At 34.3% G+C, this 24989-nt stretch overlaps 3 protein-coding genes and 1 long non-coding RNA gene across 7 annotated transcripts in view; 3 read left to right on the plus strand and 1 right to left on the minus strand.

Annotated features, from left to right (window-relative positions):
• Positions 1–302: 302 nt before the first annotated feature.
• The window catches only part of LOC126723027 (F-box protein CPR1-like), a 46103-nt gene continuing 21416 nt past the window's right edge, over positions 303–24989 (plus strand). The window contains exons 1-2 of one of the 4 annotated variants that reach the window (XM_050426235.1): positions 306–1527; positions 10090–10127. In XM_050426235.1, the coding sequence (XP_050282192.1) occupies positions 306–1490 (1185 nt within the window). In that variant the 3' untranslated portion in view covers positions 1491–1527; positions 10090–10127. Of the gene's footprint in view, positions 1528–10089; positions 10128–24989 lie in introns of those variants that run through there. The other 3 variants (XM_050426240.1, XM_050426237.1, XM_050426236.1) reach the window with 3 other exon arrangements.
• The window catches only part of LOC126723031 (uncharacterized), a 45055-nt gene continuing 20417 nt past the window's right edge, over positions 352–24989 (minus strand). Inside the window, exon 3 of the long non-coding RNA XR_007654102.1 lies at positions 352–433. This is a non-coding gene — a long non-coding RNA (uncharacterized LOC126723031). The remainder of the gene's footprint in view (positions 434–24989) is intronic.
• Positions 8709–24989, plus strand: part of LOC126723025 (F-box protein CPR1-like) — a 45266-nt gene continuing 28985 nt past the window's right edge. Inside the window, exon 1 of the mRNA XM_050426233.1 lies at positions 8709–9041. Coding sequence (XP_050282190.1) covers positions 8871–9041 — 171 coding nt within the window. The 5' untranslated portion in view covers positions 8709–8870. The remainder of the gene's footprint in view (positions 9042–24989) is intronic.
• On the plus strand, positions 9329–12445 carry LOC126723030 (F-box protein At3g07870-like). Its single transcript, XM_050426245.1, has 2 exons — positions 9329–10091; positions 11755–12445. Exon 1 carries the CDS (start codon positions 9435–9437, stop codon positions 10050–10052), a length of 618 nt encoding a protein of 205 aa, XP_050282202.1. The 5' UTR covers positions 9329–9434; the 3' UTR covers positions 10053–10091; positions 11755–12445.

Genomic DNA, 24989 nt, shown 5'->3' on the forward strand with positions numbered 1-24989 from the left:
GCACATGGTGAATTGATTTATGGCTAGACAGTAGCATTATGATCAGCAGCAAACCAATTAAGCATTTTCTATCCACTGCCAACAATAGACCTCTTTAGGCACAAAGCTCAGACTTTTCGGCAGGGCAGAATCTCACGAATACTGGGCCCATAATTCACAAAATGGGCCCAAAAATTATTTAACAAAAAAACAAACGAGCCTATAAAAATAAAATAAAATATCAGTCAGAATATCATAGAAACAAAATCTAAAACCCAGCAGTCTCTCATAGCGGTGTCTCTCTCTGTCCAATCTTTCGCTGAAAAATGTCAGAAACGAGAGAACTTCCGATCCTCCGACGAAGGAAGAATGATCTCCCAGACGACATCGTACTCAACATCCTGACAAGGCTACCTGCCAAATCAGTCATAAGATTCAGGTGCGTTTGCAAAACCTGGGACTCCTCAATCACCAGCTCCTATTTCATCTCAACTCACCTCAATAACTTAGCTCATGATCATGATAATGATAATGGTGATGGTGATGGTGATGGTTATATCATATACATGCCATGGGTTACAAACTCTTCTAACAGAGCAGTCTGTACGGTCGCTTTCGACCGCACCTTTGATAGGATATCCGAGGTTGAAATTCCCTTTGATTTTACTCCTGGGCGTGCCCAAATAGTCGGTTCCTGCAATGGGTTATTGTGTCTTGCTGGTATTGGAAAACTTACCATTTCCAAAGATTTTATATATTTGTGGAACCCCAGCATTAAAAAATTCAAGAGGTTGCCTGATTCTTGCTTAGGACAGTTGGATTTTGTTACACTCGGATTTGCATATCATCCGGAGAACAATGACTACAAGGTTTTGAGGATTTCGAGCTATCCTGGGATGGAACCGCATCTCGCTGATGACATTGAGGTGTACACATTAAGTTCGGATTCATGGAGAAAGGTTGGAATGTCATTGAGAGCCAATGTTATGGTATATTTTAATAATTTTCCTTTGCCAATCCCATTGGTTAGTGGAGCTTTGCACTGGATGGCACGTGTAATAGAAGACAAGTGCAAGAGTGATATGATTGTGTCATTTGATGTCAATAGTGAGAAATTTAGACTGTTAGGAATGCCTGATGGTTCTAAGAAAATAGTGAGATTTCAGACGTGTCTTGCATCACTCAAGGGGAAACTGGCTTTCCTTACAATTGGACAAAGTGAACATGACTACCACTGCTTCATGTGGGTGATGAGGGAATATGGTGTGCTTGAGTCTTGGAATAAACTTTTTGTTGTACCACTTGAGAGATTATCTGCTTGCATTGGCTTCACCATGTATGGTACACTTTTGCTTCGCTGTCTCCAGCCCAACAATCAAACAGACAAGTTTGTTTTAGTTGACACAAAAACTCTACATGAAAAGGATAATGATATCCAAAGTCTTTCATGTGTAGCTACTTTCATGGAGAGCCTTGCTTTACTTGATGGAGCAAACGTGGTGTCTTACTAAGCAGATGGTGGCATGCATATTAGAAGTGAAGTCAGTGGTATGGATGAAGTGAAACCCTTCCCTTGTTATTCCTTTTCCTTTAGCAGTAGGCATGATAGTATTGCCAAAATCTTGAATTTTATCCTTTTGTGGCTATTATCTAGTAGTATATGATATTTCTCTGTGGATGTTTGTGGTGCACAAGCCTAGATTTGGCAATGTCAACAGAAAACAATACTTGGCCAACGTAATCCTTATTTGCTTATGTGTCCCTCTGATAGTGGTAAAAAGATCTAGATTATTGCTCTCTTGACTACAATTTAAAAGAAGAAATGACCAAAAAAAAGAGGAGACAATAAAAGCAGCTCTAAAACTGAGAATTTTGAAAAGAAGTAGCCAAGTGCTTTTTTAGCGAGCTTGTTGCCATTCCAATTCCAAGGACTTGTTCTTACTTCCCTGTCTCAAGCTACATGGTCTTTTCTTTGTTTCAGTTGTACATTCAACCTTAATATTGACAATAATAAGCTAATTTATATGAAAGAGAGTTTGTCCCTAGATATGTAATCCTGCTATATTATTCCAAATTCTTGTTCTTACTTCCCTGGCTCAAGTGGCATTGTCTTTTCTTTGTTTCTATAGTATATTTACCCTTAGTATTGACAATAAGAAGCTAATTTATATGAGAGCGAGTCTGTCTGTATTAAGATATGTGATCCTGTTATATTATCATATCTTTAGCCTCTAAGAGATTTAAGTATCTCTGTTTTAAGTTAACATCCATGAAATAGAATACGTATGGTACTATATTTGACCTCTTGCATGGATTTCGAATAGTCATCCTTTTTCTTGTACATGCTTTAAAATTGGTTCTATCTATGCGTCCTTGCTTTCACCATCTTGATTCATGAACTTGATACAATATGATTGATTCTTAAACTCTCCATCTCTAATCTCTATCAGATACTACTATTAACTATTTCACTTCTTCAAATTGTTTTTGATCGAATATACATCTGGATCTATATGCAAGTGTGCATTGCACCAAAAACTGAGTTTGCATTGTTTCCTTTATGGCCAACTAAAGCAGAAAAGAGTACTTATGAGTGAAAAATTATATATCGGCTCCTATTTATGTTATTGGTTAGATTATTTCCTACAAGAGTAAAATTGCGCTTTCCTTAAGCTTTACTCTTATAGCCTTTCTATAATCCCCATAAGTAACGATGTGGCAAATTGTGCTAGTTGGTGCAGTTCCTCAACACGCAATGCTAGTTTTATGAACTTATACTCTCAAAAAATTGACTAATCCTATGCTTACCATGTATTTTGATTTTCATGTGTCAATTGGACAACTATGATGTTAAGAACAATAGAGGTGGGTTGTTTTTGAATTGTTTATGGCCAGTGGAAGCATGAAATAGCTCCTGGTAAGTGGTAACTAGCTTCCATGTAGGCATTGTTGAGTAAGTACTTTGATAGGATAAGAAACACAAAATATTTGTTCTTGACCTTTTATCCTTTTGTAATTCCCTTTATAGAGTGGTGCATTAAGTCTACTTAGTCTAGTTTATGGTTTTTAAGTGCAGAAAAAACTTTAGCAACAAAATCAACATGCTTGCTTAGAATGATGTCATTTGATGCCAATGGAGAGAAATTTGGGAATATAGCACTCCCTGCAGAAATTATTCAGTCACCCCATTGGATCACACTACCTCTTGTCATCAGAGATGACTTGCAAGTAGGACATCTTGAATTGTATGAGGAAAATTTGGCTTTTATTGCATATGGTCACTTCGACCACTGAGGATTGTTTGGGTGAGCTATGCATTTTTTGGGAGATGAGAGAGTATGGTTTGCACGAATCATAGTCACAGAGTAAACATCGTTTTTTGTGCAATTAGAAAATGTTCTAGCCTTTTTTTGGTTGCACCAGGCATGGTGTAACTTTTGGTTCAAAAAGGTTCATGCTTAGGCTAGCGAGAAAAATTCAAGTTTATCACTCTCTCATGTATTTGCCGCAGAACACAAATGAAAAGGAGCATTTGTGAAAAATTGGATAATTATTGTGTGTGTATAGACTTATTGGATCCTAAAATTCTACATGATTAGGTTCTTGGTATTCTAGCTTTTCTAACTATGCTAATGCTTGCTACTTTTGTGGAGAGGATTGAATTACTGAATGTAGAAAATATTCTATTTAGATAAGAAGTTTAATTATCTGCAACTCAAGCTGTGATTGAGGAAGGCTGAATGCTCCTTTTTTTTTTCCAAAAGGAATGAAAGTAATGGTCTGACGTGGAAGGGTAAAATTATCTATGACTTATATAATTTTTTAATGCTTGTGGTTTTTTGTTTTTTGTTTTCAAATATGATAGGATTTAAACCTATTCTAGTTGAGTGAAATGGAACCCACATGACTATTGTTATGTTATTACTTAAAAAAAAAAAATTTGAAATTTTTTGAGAACCAATTATCTGCTAAAGCTTGTTTGCATCTTAGTTTTTCATTATCCTTTTGTGGTTATTTTATATTAGTTTTTGTTATTTCTTTGTGGAGTTTTTGATATTTCTTTGTGGATGGCTGTTGTGTGCTAATCTAGATTTGGAAATGTCAACATAATCCTTATTTGCTTATATGTCCCTCTGGTAGTGTCAAAAATATCTACATTATAGCTCTCTTGTTTCCAAAAAAGGGGAAAAGAACAGAATAAAAGAAGCTCTAAAACTGAGAACGTGGAAAAGGAGTAGTCAAGTGCTTTAGCGAGCATGTTACCATTCCAAGGTCATGTTAATACTTCATTGGCTCAAGCTACTTGGTTTATCAGTTTATCATCAACATAAGCACTTTTTTTTTTATTTATTAATTAGACTCAATAATTATGTATCCGGTATTTACGTACCGAAGTGAACTAATACGAATGGTTCAAAGCCAAGCATCACTAGGCATAGTACTTCAAACAAAGTGTTATTGGCTTACAAGGGTAGGTTTACAATTTTCTACCATTTTTTCCCAATATTTTCCTATAATTTTATAATATAACAAATTCAATCCTGAATCTTTTACTTCGTCAATAGTTGCAGAACTCCCTATATTGATATGAAAGTTGCAAAGATATATGGATATGGAAAGAGCGTTCTTCCCTTAAATATGGTAATTGTCCCCCTAACGCAACTTATTGATATTCACTGTCAAACAAAAGACAATGTCATAAAAGAGTCTTGGTTCCTCTGAGCTTTTGAAGTACCAGGATCTCTTCAACAATTTTTTTTTCTACTCTATCCTACTCTTAACCTTTTCCTTTTAGCTTGTATCTCGTATAGGACTTGTAGGTGACAAGTGAAAAGCCTAAATCCACAGCTCTGCTGTGTTTTGCCTTTAGCAGTAACAAAAGTTTTGCACAATTGCTTATCTTACGACACTTTACTGATTCCTGTTCTCTAAACCTAAAGGAATTTACTATGCTGATTCCACTACTAATTTGAACAAATGAAAAATATATGGTGTTTTAATATAGTCTTGAACATATCCATCTTTAATTATTAAGAAAGGGGAAACAATATATCATTCTCACACTTGCTTATTTCACAAATATGCTACCAAATATCACCAATTTACCCCAGGAAGAAAAATCAACACTTTTTTCTATCTATCCCACCCTTAACCTCTTCCTTTTTGTTTGAATCTTCAAATAGCCAGCCCATCTTTAGATTGTGTGGGTAATTTGGATTTCTTAGTGTTGCCGTTTTGAGGGTTATGAGTTCATTTGAATGGATTTTTGTGATAACTCAATGAAGGGATTTAGAAATGGTAGTTTGGATGGGGGAGTTCTACCTATGACAGATTGTGTATATTATTGTGTTGATAGAACACTAACAAAATGATTTTGTTTTTTTATTTATTTTTTATTTATTAATAATTTAATAGTGTAAAGAGAAAATTTGAATTCTAGACATCTCCATTAAAAATATATAGAAGTATAGGTTGAACTACAAGGCCTAGGCCAAAGACCTATTTGGTACACCATTAGAGTTCATGAATTATTTTTGTTATTAATTTATCATTAATTAATCTCCATAAAGTTCTTTTTTTTTTTTTTTTTTTTTAGAGAGTTTCAACTTATGACGTCCGCTCCTGATGATAGCTCTTTATCATTAGACCAAGACACCAATCAGTTTTCGATGTAGGCGGGAATTGAACCTCAGATCTCTTATACAACCATCAAAGACTTTACTAGTCGAGCTAACTGGAACCCACATCTCCATAGAGTTCTATTAGTTTATCTCTTCATTATAAATTATTCCAATTTTTTAAAAATGAATTGATTCTCTCATAGTATTTATTAGTTATTAATAAAGTACATTAAAATATTATCACATTCAATATCTAAATGTGAAGCTTGAAATTTTATTAAGCACTAGCGAAATGTATTACATCATTAGCAAGAACTGCCTCCATCATTGGGTGGTCTTCTATCCAATTTTCATAATCAAAAATGTTTTTAGTATGTTGGGCTAAGATACATGTTAGCCCAACACACACACACACACACATACACATATAATCGCAATTTCCTTTGGGGTTCTTTGGAGACAGCTAGGAAGGTCCATTGGGTTGGTTGGCAAAAGGTGGCAAGACCTAAAGATGAAGGAGGCCTCGGGTTGCAAACTGCGAAGGGAAGAAATGTAGCCCTTCTTACAAAACTTAATTGGAGGTTTAATAGTGAAAAAGAAGCCTTTTAGGCTAAGGTCCTAAGAGCTAAGTACTGTAATAATAGAAGATTAACCTCTCCTAATGCTGATAGGCTTCCTTGCTCCTGAGTTTAGGCAACAATGAAGAAAGGTAGGGAAGTGTTCAATGCAGGCAACATGTGGACGGTTGGTAGGGACAGCAAGTTGAGCCTTTGGTATGGGAATTGGACTAAGAAAGGGCCTCTTCGACATGTCATTCAAGGCCCTCTAAACCGTGAAGAATCCAAGTGGGAAGTGAAAAAACTCATGACGGATACCGGGTGGGACTTAAATCAAATTTCCTTTATGATCCCTTCAGAGGTGAAACTCATGATCCAAGCAATTCCAATCCCTTTCACAGGTAGGGGAAGTGATAGTTTAGCATGGAGGTACAATCCTAGAGGTATTTTTGATCTTAGGAGTGCCTATAAACTTGTTAATGGGTCTGCCCAAGATTTTTCCTTTTAAGCTAAATGGATTTGGTAAGCCAATACATTACCTCAAATCAAGACCTTTATGTGGCAGTGTGCTCATAACAGCTTGGGAGTGAAGGGATGTCTTTTTAGAAGAGGGATGGGAATTGATAATACATGTCCTATTTGTCAAGATGAAGTAGAAATGGGTGTGCTGACTTCGAATTAAGAATTTTGGAGACTAGAGTTGCAGGATTGGTTGGTTTATAATGGTAATCTGTCTCCTAATGGTACTGCTGGATCTTTGCCTTGGAAGATGATTTTTTCTTTTGCCTTATGGAATATATGGAAGGGTAGAAATGGGTGTGTGTTTAGAGGTAAAAGCCTGAACCCAAATTTAGCTGAGGTGATTGCAAACCAAGGGATGGAGTTTTTGTACTATGTAGCACCGCCTAGGGACTTAACTCGTAGCATCATGAAGAGAGTTAGGTGGGAGAAGCCGCAGGCAGGTTGGAAAAAATTAAATACAGATGGAGCTTCTAAGGGCAATCCAGGTTTGGTAGGTTGTGGAAGCGTGGTTAGGGATGAGAATGGAAGATGGGTGGTTGGGTTTTCTAGGCGTATAGGGGTGACTACCAGCTTTGAGGCTGAGCTTTGGGGGCTTCAAGAGGGTCTCATCATGTGCAGCAACTTACACATCTGTTTATTAATTATTGAACTTGATGCTAAAGCTGTTGTGGATGTTTTCCTGAATCCAAGTTATCAGAATAATGCTATTTCGCCAATTTTGAATGACTACAGGGAGCTGTTGCCTAGGTTTTAGCAGGTCCAGTTTAGGCATTGTTTTCGCCAAGCTAATCGTTGTGCAGATGTATTAGCTAGGATGAGTACTGATCAGAATGTTGAGTTTATTTCTTTTAGTTATCCACCTGTGGACATTAGAAGTATGTTAGATGAGGATGCTGTTGGTATGTATGTGAACAGGGTCTGCCTTGTTTCTGATGTTCCTGGGTAGTTTGTTTTGAATGAAATCGCATTTTAACCAAATATATATATATATATATATATATATTAAATGTGAAGCTTGAAATTTTATTGAGCACTAGCGAGATGTATTACATCATTGGCAAGAACTGACTCCATCATTGGGTAGTCTTCTACCCATTTCTCATAATTTAAAATGTTTTTTGTATGTTGAGCTAAGATACATGTTAGTCAATTTACTTGTCACTTGTTAATATCATAATAGAAAAACACACTAACTTGTACTATATGCCTATTTAATATAATATAAAGAAGTTATTTTTTCATCTTTCACTCTTTTAATGGCCATATTAGAGCATCTCTAACAGCATCGGGAAGTGCAAAATCAATTGTATTTTAAAGTGTATAACCACAAATGATGCTCCAACGACCCTCTAAATCAAAACAAAGAGAAAACACAATCTTTTATATAAAATAAAACAAATCAAATTAGAACAACAAGAAAAAATGAAAAAGAAAAAGATGGAGAACGCCAATTTGACCCATATAGGCGACTAGGTTGCATGTTCTTAAAGGTGGAGAGGAGAACAAGTGATGGTGGAGCAAATGAGGTGGCGTATGTGAACGCTGATTTAAAAGGCAAACTCTCTCTATCCTTTTTTCTCCACTGGCTATGAGAGAGAGAGAGAGAGAGAGAGATGTTATGGAACGAAGAGGTAGAAAAACAAAAATAAAAATGAAGATAGAAAGAATAGTGGAGATACGTTTGTGGAAGATTGTGCTTTGAAAATTAGATTAGTTTAGGCTGCTCCCAATTTTTCCAATGGATCAGCATATTGGTCTACTTCTCTAAACACATAGTGAGGTGATTTGTGCTTGAATTGGAAGAGAAGTTTCCTACCATCTTGTTATTAGACCGCAAACGAATTAAGCATTTTGCATCCAATGTCAACAAGAGACCTCTCTGGAGCTCTCGCCTCCACCTGTAGGTAGATTGTCTTAGTTTTACTTCGTTTTATTTCTAGTTTCTACGAACAATGAACATTGCAGTTTAACCAAAAAAAAAAAAACCCTCATCGGAGAATCTTATGGATAGTGGGCCCATAATTCACAAAATTGGCCCAAAAAATCTTCAACAAAAACCCTAACGAACGAGCCTATAAATAAAATAAAAGAAGAAGATTTGTAATTAGAATATCAAAGAAACAAAAGCTAAAACACAGCAGTAGCAGTCTCTCTAAGCGGCGTCTCTGTGTGTCCCCTCTTTCGTTGAAAAATGTCACAAACGACAGAACCACCGATCCTCCGACGAAGGAAGAATCATCTCCCAGAAGACATCGTACTCAACATCCTAACAAGGTTACCTCCCAAATCAGTCATAAGATTCAGGTGCGTTTGCAAATCCTGGGACTCCTCAATCACCACCCCCTATTTCATCTCAACTCACCTTAATAACTTTGCTCATGATAATGATAATGATAATGGTGGTGGTTATCTCATACACATGCCACGGCATACAAAATCTTCTAACAAAGCAGTCTGTACGGTCGCTTTGGACCGCACCTTTGATAGGATTTCTGAGATTGAAGTTCCCTATGATTTTCCTTCTGGGTCTGTCCAAATAGCAGGTTCCTGCAATGGGTTATTGTGTCTTGCTTATAATGCATTTTTCAACATTTTTAATAATGTTATATATTTGTGGAACCCCAGCATTAGAAAATTCAAGAGGTTGCCCGATCCTTACTTAGAACGGTTGGGTTGTTGTGGACTTAGATTCGGATTTGTATATGATTCGGCGAACAATGACTACAAGGTTTTGAAAATTTCGAGTTATCTTCCAATGGGATTGCCACTGTCTGACGAGATTGAGGTGTACACATTAAGTTCGGATTCATGGAGAAGGGTTGGGATGTCATTGAGAGCCAATGTTAAGGTATTTGATGATACTTTTCAAATCCCATTGGTTAGTGGAGCTTTGCACTGGATCTCAATTGTCTTAGAAGGAGAAGAGGAGCACAAGGGTGAAGTGATTATGTCATTTGATGTCAATAGTGAGAAATTTAGAATGTTTGTAATGCCTGATGGTTCCTTGTCAATAAGGAGATCTCAGAGAAGGCTTGCATTATTCAAGGGGAAATTGGCTTTCATTACATTTGGGATAAGTGACCAACATGGCTACCACTACTCCATGTGGGTGATGAGGGAGTATGGCGTGCTTGAGTCTTGGAATCAACTTTTTGTTGTACCACTTGCGAGAATATCTGCTTGCATTGGCTTCACCATGTATGGTTCACTTTTGATTCACTACGTTGAGTCCAACAATCAAGCAGAGAAGTTTGTTTTAGTTGACACTAAAACTCTACATGAGAAGGATTTGGATATCCAACAACCTTCACGTGTAGCTACTTTCATGGAGAGCCTTGCTTTACTTGATGGAGCAAACATGGTGGCTTACTAAGCAAATGGTGGCATGCAAATTAGAAGGAAGTTCTTAGTGGTATGGATGAAGTGAAACCCTTCCCTTGTTATTTCATTTCCTTTAGCAGTAGGCATGATAGTATTTATTTATTTTTGATAGATAATAAGAATTTTATTGATGGAAAAGAACAATGTGTTTACGATTGTAAACTCACTGCCCTTGAAACAAATACAAACAAATCATAAGGAAAGACTAATAGAGATAAGGAAATTAGACAAGGAATTACAATGCGTAAGCCCTCAAATACGAGACCACTCAAACAAAGTCCTAGCAAGCAAGGTCTTCAACATATCTAAAGGCCTCTCAACGTCCTCAAAAGTTCGGGCATTGCGTTCCTTCCATACTAACCACATAAGGCATCCTGGTACCAAATTCCAAACCTTTGAAGAGTAAGTTCCCAACCAATTCCTCCATGCAAAAAGAAGGGAAACAATAGTGTCTGGCATCACCCACTGAACCCCAAACATAATAAGGACCTCATTCCACAAAGCAGTAGGCATGATAGTATTGCTAAAAGCTTGATTGTTATCCCAGGTTTACAATATCCATTTGTGGCTTTTATATATTAGTTTATGATATTTCTCTGTGGATATCTAGATGGTGGCATGCATATTAGAAGTGAAGTCCTTAGTAAGCATGTTGCCATTCCAAGGTCTTGTTCTTCTTACTTCCCTGTCTCAACCTACATGGCCTTTTGTTTGTTTCAGTAGTACATTTAACCTTAATATTGACAGTAATAAAAGAAAGTCTGCCCCTAGATATGTGATCCTGCTATATTATCCCTTCCCGTGTTCTTGGTTTCACCATCTTGATCCCTGAACTTGATACAATACTTCCGATTTTTAAACTCTCCATCTCTAGTCTCTATCGGATGCTACTATTAACAGTTGCACCTTTTTCAATTGTTTTCGATAGAATATACATCTGGATCTATCCAATTGTGCGTTGCACCAAAAACCATGTTTTCGTTGTCTCCTTTGTGGCCAACTAAAGCAGAAAAGAGTACTTATGGGCGAATAAATCTATGTCGGCTCCTATTTATGTTATTTGTTATGTTATTTTCTACAAGACTAAAATTGGACTTTCCTTATGCTTTGCTCTTTTAACCTTTCTGTAATCCCCATAACAATGTGGCAGATTATGCTAGTTGGTGTGGTTCTTTAACACGGGATGCTAGTTTTATGAACTTGTTCTCTCAAAAAATTGACTAATCTTATCCTCACCAGTTATTTTGATTTTCAAGTATCAATTGGACAACTGTGATGTTAAGAACACCGACCCTTGTATTTGATTTGTACACCCCTGTATACTCCCTGGGTACTTGGGTGTCTTTTTTTTTTTTTATATCAATAAATCTTTATTACTTGGCCAACATAATCCTTATTTGCTTATGCTTCCCTCTGGTAGTGTCAAACAGATCTAGAGTATTCCTCTCCTACCTACATTTAAAAGAAGAGAACATAATATTAAGAAGCTCTAAAACTGAGAATGTTGAGAAGGAGTAGCCAAGTGCTTGTTTATTGAGTGTGTTACCAGTCCAAGGTCATATTAATACTTCCTTGGCAGCTTGGCTCAAGTAGAGCAGTTTATGGTCATTGTAAGCACATTTTTTTTTTTAATTAGACTCAATAATTACATATCCAGCTTTTATGTACTTTTTTTTTTTTTTTTGAGAAAACAGATCCATATAAACGAAGAAGAAACAAGCAGAAACAGCAATTACACAGCATCTATTCGGATTTCATCAAACGCACAAGGAGGAATTTCTTCAATCCAGGCTAACTCTGTGTCAACATGAATAGCATTGCGGGCCAAAGTGTGAGCAACCTGGTTTGCCTCCCTCTTTGTGGGATGAAATTTGCAGCTTTTCATGGTCTTTGACAAAAGCTTCGCATCCTCTATGATGTTTCCAATATGAAAAGTAGGTTCGGCAGTATCTTGGATAGCTTTAACCACCGAGAGAGAGTCACTCTCAATTATAACACAATTAAAGCTAGCTTCAATTACAAACCTGATAGCCCGCTGGATAGCCAATGCCTTAATGACCTCTGCATCTTGAACACCATCCACTTTCTCTGTTAAAGCTGCCAGCACCCATTCTTGACTGTCATGCACCACCACACCAATGCCTGCTTTATTAGTTTCTTTGAAGATGGCTCCATCAACATTAGCTTTGAACCAACCTAACAAACTGTTATTGGCTTACAGGGTAGGTTTCCAATTTTCTACCATTTTTTCCCCAATCTTCTCCTACAAATATGTAATATAGCAAATCATTTAACAAATTCAATAATGAATCTTTTACTTCATCAATAGTTGCAGTGGCCGCTATATTGATATGATAGTTGCAAAGACTCCCCTATATGAATATGGAAAGAGCGATCTCCCATTAAATTATGGTAATTGTCCCTCTTACTTCTAAACCCAATAACATGACCTGGTGATAAGGCAATGTCATGGTATAATTTCTTTGTTTGATAGGAAAATAAATAAATAAAGTCATAATAGAGTTGTTTAGGTTGAAAGAATCAAGCTCTATTTTACTGGACCTTTCCTTAAATTCTGCGGATCAAGATCATGTGCAATATCTAGGGTATTCCACCTAGTGCAATATTTGAATGGTTGAGATTGAGAGTTGAAAAAGGCAACTTTCAATCTCACCACGGAATGGTAAAAATTTTATGAGAGAAAAGGGGATAATTGATTCAAATCCAAATTCTGCTGGTTATTTGGTAACAATAAAAGAGTCTTGGGTTGTTCCTTTGGGCTTTTGAAGTACCAGGATCTCTTTAACAATTTGTTTTCTACTCTATCCCACTCTTAACATTTTCTTTTTAGTTTTTATCTCGTATGAGTGACAAGTGAATAGCCTAAACCCACACTCTGCTGTGTTTTGCCTTCAGCAATAACAAAAGTCTTGCACAATTGGTTGTCCTACGACACTTTACTGATTCTTATTCTCTACACCTAAGGGATTTATTGTGCTTTAATATAGGCTTGAATGTATTCGTCTTTAATTATTGAGAAAGAGAGATATCATTCTCACACTTGCTTATATCACAAAAATGTTACTAAATATCACCAATTTACCCACAAAAAAAAGAAAAAGAAAAAGAAAAAGAAAAAGAAAAAGGAATCATCACTTTTTTTCTACTCTATACCACCCTTAACCTCTTCCTTTCTATTTGAATCCTCACATAGCCAAACCATCTTTAGATGGTGTTGTAATTTGGATTTCTTAGAGTTATTGTTTTGAGGGTTAGGGGTTCATTTGAATGGATTTTTGTAATCGTTCAAGTGAAGAGATTTTGAAATGGATTTAACGGTAGCTTGGATGGGGGAGTTCTAGCTATGATAGTGGGAGATTAGGTATATTATTGTGTTAATGGAACACTAACAGAATGATTTTGATTTTCTTTTGTTGATAATTTGGAGAGAAAATTTGAACCTTAGACATTTTCATTAAAAATACCTATAAGTATAGGCTAAACTATAAGGCCTTTGATTACCAAAAAAAACTATAAGGCCTTGTCTAGAATGGCCAATTTGGTACACCATCAGCACTAGCTTCTAGAAAAATTTCATAACATTTATAAAATTGGTAATACCAATTTGGTATATCTAATCCTCTCTCTCTCTCTCTCTCTCTCGCAAAGATTTTGTCTCTTTATTTTTTGTCCATCACATCACTCAATCTCTCATTACTATTTTTCTCTCTCTCTTAGTGCACTCTTTTATTAAAGCTTACTTAATAATTTTATATAAATAGCCATAACTTCAAACTAATACTTTGAAATATTTCTTTTTGATAGACAAATCAAACAATCACCAAAACACAATCAATAACTTTGATATTAACATGATGCAAAAAAAGAAGTTATCATGGAATAGATGTCTCAACTTTTAACAGGGAAAAAAAAAACCCTAAACAAACTATCGATGAGAGGTAGAATAACTAATTTTAACAATCCTATGGACACATTTAATTTCATACCCAGTTGAGTAGTGAATTTGTGATAGCTTGATAGGAGCAACATCAATTTCACATGGATATGCCACTATGTTCACTAACACTATATTTATTACTAGCCACACCACATGCACTTTGTGTTGTGATGAGGCATTTTTTTTGGGTTTGGTGTTAAAATTTTCCAGAAAAATAAAAGAGAAAGAAGCAACTAAAAATCGTATACAACAATCAAAATTAAATGAGCAATTCCTATAAAAAAAAATCATATGAGCAATAAATCAATTAAAAAAAAGTACCGAAAAAGATGATGATGTGGCGTATTGGAATTGGAGGGGTAAAACATGAGTTTTACACCACATCCTTATTGAATTTAAGTTTTTTTTAAAAAAGATTAAACATAGGAAGAAATACATTTATTTCTGTTTCATTTTAGTAACTGACTTGCCTTTTAGAAGGAATAAGGAGAGATGAAAGTGCCAAATTTTAAGGGATATGGATAAGGGGTTATGATTTAATTAAAATAAGTTAGCTAAAAAAAAAATTTACTTGAGGGAGAGCTAGAGTGAAAAAACTACTTTTTTAAATTTATCTAAAATTTTGGAGTATTTAAATTCATAATTTTACATATTTAACCCTATTATTTAAACTTTTTAAACATATGAATTTGAGAGTATTTTGGTACATAAAATTTTGAAATCGAAACAAGGAATCCTGTTATCTATACTACTATTTAAGGGGCTTCCCCTGTTTGGATTCCACATTTTTCATGCCTAAGATACCCTCATCATACCCACTTACAAGTTTTCAACTACCGGGGATAGATATGTAAATTAAAACTCCTACATTTTAAAACCACAAACTCACGTACGCTTTGCAGTTTCTATCTCACTTTCTCTCTCTCATTTTTCTTCAGATTGAAGACATTTAGTTTAGCTCTACATCCTCCTTTCTTTTTCTTCAGATTAAAGACATTTACTGTTAGAGGCTTCAACAAATTTTCAGGTTCTATTTTTTGCAAGTTTCTCTTTATTTTCTTTTCTTTTGTTTATGATTGACTTTCTTTAAGTTCTACTTTTTTTTTTCCCCTTATATGTATCACGTTAACTCTTTTTTTTTTCTTCTTTTTTTAAAATGTAATTTTGAAATAAATGGTTCCTTCATATACTCTACCATTGTACTTCTTAATGAATTGTCATTTCATGTTGTAGGCATTGTGATCCAAAGACAGGGCTGCCTTATGCTACAAAAGAAGCATTCAAAATCATTCGTAAACAGTTAAACAGTATGGCTTCCCTTACCTCCTTTAATAGCCTTTGTTTACATTTTATTTAAAAAATTTGAATTGAAATAAAAATAGTTTCATATAGATGATCAATTACTATTTCCTTCTCCTTCCTCACTTCACTTCTTTTTTTTTTTCCTTCTTCATATATATATATATATATATATATATTTTTTTTTTTTTTTACCATCATTGTATATGTTTTTGGCGTTAAATTTTTTTATTTAGGTATGTAGCAACCTTAAGTTCTACAATTTTTTTTTTAATGTATCACGTTAACTACCCTTTTTTTTTCTTTTTTTTTTTTAAATGTAATTTTGAAATGTTGGTGGTGACTGAATGTATATGTTTTTGGCGTTAAATTTTTTTATTTAGGTATGTAGCAAACTTGAGTTCTACTTTTATATATATATATATATATATCACGTTAACTCTCTTTTTTTTTTTCTTTTCTTTTTTTTAAAAATTTAATTTTGAAATGTTGGTGGTGACTAAAAACAAAAAAAAGCCACGTTGGATAAAAAAAAAAAAAAAAAAAAAAAAAAAAAAAAAAAAAAAAAAACCCTTAACACGTTTGAATTCCACTCCCACATTTTACTCCTAACAAATTGTTTGAATTCCACTCTCCCATGTTTTACTCCTAAGAAACTGCTTTATTATCAAATTTAAAAATTTTAACTTCTCTTTAACTTCTTTTGCTTATCCAGTTTTTATTTTATTTTATTTAAGTTTCATGTTATATCCTCCTTCCTTTTCATCTTCTTCTTCTTCTGGATATATCAAAAAAAAAAAAAAAAAAAAAAAAAAAAAAAAAAAAAAACCGAATAGAATATTACTGCACTGGAATAACAAAAGACTTCATTACTTGACTTCCAAGATTATCCGGATAAGTATATAAGAAAATATTCTTATTTTACTTATCATGCTATTTAGTTTTCTATTTCTTGCATTCAATTGATGCTTTAAAATATTGTATCTGTTTTTGCTCTCAACGTGTCTTCTCTTTTCCATTCATTGTTATCCAATTTTTAATGCCTCGGGTTGCAACCATTGTCATACAGAATATATGGTGAGTAGGGTTTCTTTTTAATTTATGTTGTAATAAATTTATTTTAGAATTTTTTTGAACAAAAATTTAAATGGATTTAATCTCAATTGCAAGCTAGGCAAGACCACGTGTGGTGCTGTTAGCAAACTGTGGAACCCAATATGCAGAGCATTCCTCAAAATCCCATTAATTCTTTGATTTCATAAGAAAATCAATGGAACTCAATGGATGGTTGTGCCACTTGATCATTCCTTTGCTTGCACAATTTATTTGGTTTTATTTCGGATTGAACATTTGCATCTTTGGCCTCTATTCTACAACACCATGTTGTGCTTTGTGTGGAGCCCAGGTCTTACCAATTTTTTTTTTCTTGCAGATGTTATGTACATGTGCAAAGAACATGAGGATATTAGCAAGATGGGAGAACAATTGACTGCCTTGGCTTTTGATCTAAGAGAGATGTATTTTTTTAAAAGTAAATATTATGTATTGTAAGTAGCTGACTTTTGATCAGTATATTGTTTACGCAAATTGTGTATAAGCGTATAAAACTCTTATTTTTTATGAGTATGAAAGAAGCTATAAGGAGTTTTACCAACAATTTATAGGAGGGGCTGATTTGTATCTAAGGTTCAAACCCGCGACCAAGACTTGCCATCATACCAATACTACCTCTTTTCTTATTTATTCATTACATATAACCTTACAAAATTTATAGCAAAAAACTAGCCTCTGAGCACGCGCTCACGCGCGTGCTCAGAGGCTCTTCTATTTTTTGGGTTAGGGTTAATTTAGAGCATTTATTATAATTTGGGATTACTACATTTTCCAATCACAAAAAAAACCTAGGGGTGTGATGAGTGTCATGTGTGGAAAAATCATTTTCCAATCACAATAATTTTTCATCACAAAAAAATCTAGGGGTGTGATTGGAAAATGATTTCTCCACACATGACACTCATCACACCCCTAGGTTTTTTTTGTGATTGGAAAATGTAGTAATCCCAAATTATAATAAATGCTCTAAATTAACCCTTACCCAAAAAATAGAAGAGCCTCTGAACACGCGCGTGAGCGCGTGCTCAGAGGCTAGTCTATATTACTAATAATAGGATTCCCCTATTTGGGTTTCATCATTTTGCGTACCAAAATATCCTCACACAAATTAATGAATTCTCTAAAATACCACTATTTTTTAGTTAAATAATTCTAAATGAAAAAAATACAAATAGGTTAAAAGAGTAATTTAGCTTTAAAAAGTTCCTAAAGTTTAGGCAATTTAACTTTAAAAGGTTCCTAAATTTTAGGTTGTTTCCTTCTCTTCTTCATTCTAAATCTCCACTTTTTATTTTAGATTCAACATTTCAAACTTTTATCACCTCTAACGTAAGGAAGTCTTTAATCTTAGGACACTATTTCTATCTCACATTACACCCTTGTTTCTAATCTTTTTTACAAAATAAAAAATAAATTTCAAACACCTTACCTCTTAATACACATGGTTACCCTTCTTTCTTTCTCTTTTTTCTCTTTTTTTTTTTTTTTTTTTTTTTTGAGTTTTAGTTTTAAATATTCTCTTCCATTCACATTAACCCTAACTCACATACAAATAACTAATTGAAAAATAAAAGCCAATAATTTACAAAAAAATAAAAATAAAATAAACTTCCTCATTACCAATTTACCATCATCTAGCAGTTTCAAACTTTCATTGTTATCCGGAAAATAAAAGATCCCCGTCTCACCATCCCTTTCTATTATGGCTATCCATCTTCTCCAGAAGGGAATTTTCCAAGATGCATTGGGGAGTTACGTACATAATGATATAGAGGAATTAGAACAAATCAAATTTAGAATTTGTCTAAGGTATTGTTTTTTTCCTATTTTCTTTTAATTCATGTGCAGTTTTTGAGGATATTTTATGAGTTAGAATATGTATCTAAATATTTATTTTCATTTAGATTATGTTTTTAATTGGACATGTTGACAATTTTCCCAGCACTATGAAGGAGAAGAGAGAACTATAAATGACATGAATGTGTCGTGTCCTTATTCATTCATGTTTGTAGTTTCTCTTGATTCTTTGGAGCTTTGATTTTTGATTTTTTTTTTGTTTTTTGTTGATTTTTAAGAAGAGTTGCAAGCAAGGGAAACAAAAACAAACCCGGTTTCCCACTCATTCTCCATCCCACTTACTTTGAGGTCCCCCAATTTTCCCTTTTCTTTTAAAAAAAGCACATTTTTTGGACAAAAATTTTGATGTTTTATTTTGTTTTTTCTTTTGTAGGTTATAAGAGAGGCGATATCAAGAAAGCCTAGTTAGTTTTTACGCGTATATTACGCGAAACATTCGCGAGCGTACGTGACAAACAAAATGACTTCCGTTTCACGTTTTCATTCCAAAGTTACGGTAAATAACGCGTTTAATTGAAATGAGGAGTTTAGTTGCCGTGAAATACGGACTACGTAAGAAACGTAGACTGAAACACTGACATAAAAAAGACGGAGTAATTACAAAACTAAAGGATAAAAGCTGTTAAAGTTAGTGATAAAGTGATAATTACTTCCCCGGACTCATGTCAATCTATTAACAGATTGAAGAGACTAATATATGAATATATCTGATAAACTGATAAGTGATTACACTGATTGATAACAATAAAGCTGCTAAAACCTAAGGTGTACGTGTAGGCATAGGCTATAGCCTATTATACTCAATTGTGAAGGTTATACACAAAAAGCTATCTTCCATTCTACTACACTAGGAGAATTTCAATTGAGCCTTTAAGGCTTTGTCTATGCATCCAGCCATCCAACGCCACTGTTACTGTAAGTGCAATCTATATTTTATGCTTAGTTATTATTATTTTTAAATCTCTTTCATCCATTATACCATTGTATTTGAATCTTCCTTATTATAATATGGTTATGATTTAATTTTACATTCTATTGAATCAATTATACATATATATATATATTTATTTATTTATTAAACATAATAGAACAACTATTGTATTTATCTATAAAATAAAATACTTGACAAATATTTCCGTATTTTTTGTAGCGTTTTTTTAAAATATAAACGTATTATACACGTACTATACATGTACCGTTATTTATCCGTTCTCGTATTTTTTTGCCGAATTTTTGAAACGTATTTTTCTTAAAATGACCGAATTATACACGTCCATATATTTTCTGTATCATACATGCACGTACCGTATTTCACTAACTATGCAAGAAAGAATGAAGAATTGGATGGACTGCGAAGTTTGTAACGTTCAGTTACAAGCAAGTGTTGCCACTTGCCACAAAACTTCATGGGAGTGCATTCACCATTAAATTTGGTGTTTTAGTGGTAATTTGTGTTTCTTTAATATTAAATTCTCTGCTTGCTTAGAGTAAAATTCATAGGAAGACGAACTTATCACATGAATTATATCATTTCATAACACATCATTATGCTATTCAATGGGTTAATCTCATGTTCATCCAAAAAATAAAGGGTTAATCTCATGTCGACTTAGTCAAAGACCAGAACCTACTCTCTTATAATAACACCCCTAAAACTTTTTGTGGTTGGAAAATGCATCAACCCTAATTATGATGAATGAAACTTAAAATAAAAAAACATCTAAGTATGCATTGCGCATGTGAGGAGGCTAGTTAGTAGTATAGATAGAGACTAAGCATAATTTTATTTTTTATTTATAAAAGGATAGAAATATATCCAAAAGGTGAAACTACAATGTTGGTCTCAAATTTACCCTGCGAACGCAATTGGTCCCTCAAGTTTTCAAAATAAGCGATATAAGTCCTTTTGTTAACTTTCGTTAGTGATGTTGTTTACGTGACTATCGAAATAATGACTTGACATTTTTTTAATGATGTGTCATTTCTTTTTATTAAAAAATTACAAAATTAAATTTTCACATAAGAAACAAAGAAGTCCCATTCCAAATTCAAATCCTAATCCTAACCCAGTTCCAAATCAAAACTAAATCTGCAATTTGCAATTTGACGTGAGATTCACAAACCCAAGAAGATGAGAGAAGACACAAATAAACGCAAGTATATTTTTAAGTTGCATTCCAAATTTTTAAGCATCTTACTGATTTTCTTTTATGCTTATTATTTGTAGACTCACCTTATTGGTAGTTGGGTGAAAGAGATTCATGGATCACAAGAAATTCATGGATCAAAAGGCATTGTCGCTAATCTTCACACTTAGACATTGATTGTCTTACTATACTACTTCCATCACTTCTAAATATGTATTGAAATTGTAGAATAACATTTTATAAATAATTCAGCCCTTTGGTATGTCTTTTTTTAATGGTGAATTCCTTGCTCTTGTTGTAGGGATGGATGACTTTGACTTTACAATCACCCTTTACTAATGGGGAAGATTAGGAATAATCTATATAGATACCAAGGATGGGAGGTAAAGATATATGAAGATAATAATTCTGATGAAATGTCACTTGTTGAGATATGGCTGTTGCAAGTGAGACATCCATAAGAATTACAAAGTTCTATAAGAATGCTTAAGTGCAAAAGTGACCGATATTTCTTGTGGATAAATGTGTAGAAGTGAAGGCGCTTGTGGAGATAATTGTGTATTTGAAGTGGATTGAATGCTTAGATATTTTTTGCTATTGTTTGAAACAGTACAAGGGAATTTAAACATGTGGAACGGTGGAATTTAATATGATGTTTATTGGAAACCTTTATACAGTTGGCTAGTCTCTTGCTCACCATGATTTCCTTGTCTTGTAACCTTTGGCTAGATATTTACTACTCAGTAATGCTTATCTAATTTTATCAATGGGTATGTAACTAACATGAAATGTGGACCTTCGCTGGTGTCCATCAGATATGTAGTGGCTTCATCAAAACCTTCTAAAAGTTGATGTTACAATACGTATACATGACTTTTAGAGTGACTATATGATGTAGGACAACCTAGGCTTCCCACCTAGATTAGTCCTACCGTAGAACGTTAGGCTTCCCACCTAAGGTGTTTGGAAGCACCACCAAACAAATACTATGCAATCTTTGCAAATAATCTCAATAACAATAATAATAGTTTGTGTATACAAAAGAAATCATCTGGAGCTTTATATCTAGCTTCCAGAAATCACAAAGATAAGGATAAACTCTCCTAAACAAACCCTAAACAATTTCAAATACTAATCTGATAATCCTAAACAATCTTAAATACTAATCCAATAATCCTAAACAAATGATAATGATAAACAACTAATCCTAACCAAACTCAAATACCAATCCAAACTAAACAAATAACTACGTTACAATCTGAAATTATCCACTGAAAATCTAAAATGAAATATTGAAATAACTTGTGGTTATGCTCCTGCATTATACTCCCCTGGTTTAAGAAAACTCGACCTCGAGTTTTGTAGTGATGAAGAATTAAGGCTTTGGTGCTTAATACTTCCTTCAGATCAGAAATCACCCTAGGAAGCACTAAGAGTAGAATAACCTTCAATTCCACAACACCATAGAACTCCTCTGGAAACGCATAATCAATGTGTTGAACAGGCACAATTTTATCTTGGACCTTAGTATTAACCTTTTGGACTTCATCAACCTGTAGATCTTCATGAATCATGAGGGGCTTAAAAGTAGCACTTTCATCAGAATCAACTTTCACATCAAGTGCATCCTCAAGCTTGCTGAGTAGTTTTTGAGTGGCTGTCATTATCTTTTCTAGCTGGGCATTAATCCTAATGATTATTTGCTCCCCAAATTTCCACGAAGTAGGTGAAACATTCTGACTTTCCCTTCTTATACTAGCAAAAAGTGATTTGAGAAAATCTAAGGAAATGTCTTCACTTTCATCTATGACCAAATTCATAATTGTCTCCATGGCTGAAAGTACAACAGGTGGATGGTTGGACCTAATTATCTTCAAGAAACTTTGAAACATCTTAACAACCAATGCATCACACTCAAGATCCAGCATTACCAAGCATAACTTGACCTTAGCAATGGTATCAAGAATTGAAGCCACCTTCTTATAAGAACGAGGAGACACATGAGACATATTTTCAAATGCTGCCACAATCAACTGAAATATTTCCTTTATTTGCTCATCCTTATATGGGGCAGTTGGCGTTGTTATCCTTGTAATCTGAATAATGCAAGATACAACTGAAACCTTCACATCCATTTCATCATGTCTCAAAAGTTTATTATTAATCAGTGCCTTCATTGAAGGTAAAAGGACACCTTGCATTGATTTGGATGGTGCTTGCTCCACATATGCTAACAAATTTTCAATTTCATCAAGAAGAGTGAGGAGGTCATCAATGGAAGAAGGAGGGTTAAGGAGTCTATCCCTAGCCTCCTTAAGCTGCTTCTCGAGTTCTCTATCAAAGGAAGTCATATTTTAGCTCAGACTTAGGGCCACAAAACACCGAATTGGAACATTCTTGGGCTGACTTAACAACCTAGGCCTCATTGGACAGTCGATCATGCTACTAAAAATGATGAAATTGGGCTTGTGGTTCCTCACATGTAGTGGAAGTGGAACCTTCTTGAGACTTTGCTTGTTTTTGGACCCGACTTGACCCTTTTTTTTTCTTTTCTTTTTTTTTTCTTTTTTGAAATACAAGAAAGAAAGAACTACAATATAAAACTAAAATTTGCCAAGGTATCAAACAGTAGCACATCAAACATTAAACACCAAAACTAACAAAACTAGAAGCAGAGGAAACTAAAAGAGAAAAAGCGGCGGAGCAATCATGAAACATCGCTGGAGTCGACGGCAAAGAAGCAGCATGGGCTTGTCGGCGATGACTGTCAGTAGCACTCGAAGGTGGAGATCAAAGCTGGGGAGTCAGATCTCAGTGTTTCGTGAAGTGGCATGGCGATGTCGACAACAGTTGTTCGTGATGATTTCGGCGGTGGGTTGTGCAATGGTTTCATTCCATTGGGGGGATCGGTGGCTTAGTGTTGACTTTCAACTCTCTTGTTCTTAATCTAGCAGGTTGAAGTTGTGGATCTGAATTTTTTTTTTTTTTTCTTGATGGTGTTCCTAGAGTCGGGCATGAATGGGGGTCACAAGCTTGGAGGAAGGAGTGGGTTTCTCTGTTGGTTTTGGAATGAAGAATTCGTGTGGCCAAAGGGGGTATATGGTACAGATTGGTTCTAGTTCTGGTTTGCAAAGCTCGTGAGGTAAGAAATTGGGTGGCTTTGGTTTGCAAATCTCGTGGGGTAAGTATTTGAGTAATGGCATGTCTAGCGGTTGATTTGTTTTCTGATGGTGAGTGTGGCTGTGGGTTGTCAGTCGTGATTTTGGGTTGCTGAAAGGGGTGATCGGGTTGGGCTCTGACACCAAATTGATGTAGGACAACCTAGGCTTCCCACCTAGATTAATCCTACTGTAGAACCTTATGCTTCCCACCTAAGGTGTTTGGAATCACCACCAAACAAACCAATGCAATCTTTGCAAATAATCTCAATAATAATAATAATAGTCTGTGTATACAAAAGAAATCATCCAGAGCTTTATGTGCAGCTTCCAGGAATCACAAAGATAAAGATAAACTCTCCTAAACAAATCCTAAACAATTTCAAATACTAATCTAATAATCCTAAACAATCTCAAATACTAATCCAATAATCCTAAACAAATTATAATGATAAACAACGAATCCTAACCAAACTCAAATACCAATCCAAACTAAACAAATAACTACATTACAAACCGAAATTATCCACTGAAAATCTAAAATGAAATATTGAAATAACTTTTGGTTATACTCCTGCATTACTATAACTCTATATACATACTTTTAGATAGATTTTTATTCGTTTCCATATTGTCTGTGTTGGTTACGAACTTTTAACAATCGTGATGGCTTCTCTATTGAATTAAGCTTCAATAAGTTTCTCATTCCATGAACTGTTAATGCCAAATGCCACACATATTGATGGTACACATATGCCTATGATAACAAATAGAAGCTGGAGTTAATTCAAGATGCTGAAAAATGGTCCATTATCAGTTTACTTGAGATTATGATGCTCTACTCTTACTATTTCTACTGTATATCAGAAATTGCCCTACTTAGAGAAATGTCTAATAAGCTTGAACTTTGGTGACAAGAATGCAGTTAAAACAGCAATTGAAGTTACTCCATATGTTAGCTCCATATCAAGAACATTATATAATTTAAGTGTTTCAGTTTGTCGCCTCACACTTTTCCATCCACAATAAGAATCTTTTTACATAGTATAACAAAATTATTTTGCTATTGCTTTATTTATCGAACTCTGGAGTTAGAGAAGGACCAAAATAATCCTTGAAAAAAAATTCAAGTAAAAAATACATAATTGCTTTGAGATGGACCAAATAAATGTGTGAAAATTTTTTTAGAAGACATTATTATTACAACTTCTCGCTTGTAAATTTCCTTGAAGAAGAACAACTTTAAAAATCCATCTCTTTAAGCCTCGTAATCTACTCCAGAATAATCTTTTTTCACCTTATTCTTTTATAGACATCTTCCTCCATAGTCGATATCTCTAAACAATGCTTGGTTTATGTCTTCAAAACTTATATTTGGTTTATGTCTTCAAAACTTA

This window comes from Quercus robur, chromosome 4 (assembly GCF_932294415.1).
Source record: "Quercus robur chromosome 4, dhQueRobu3.1, whole genome shotgun sequence".
In the NCBI taxonomy this organism is placed as follows: Eukaryota; Viridiplantae; Streptophyta; class Magnoliopsida; order Fagales; family Fagaceae; genus Quercus; species Quercus robur.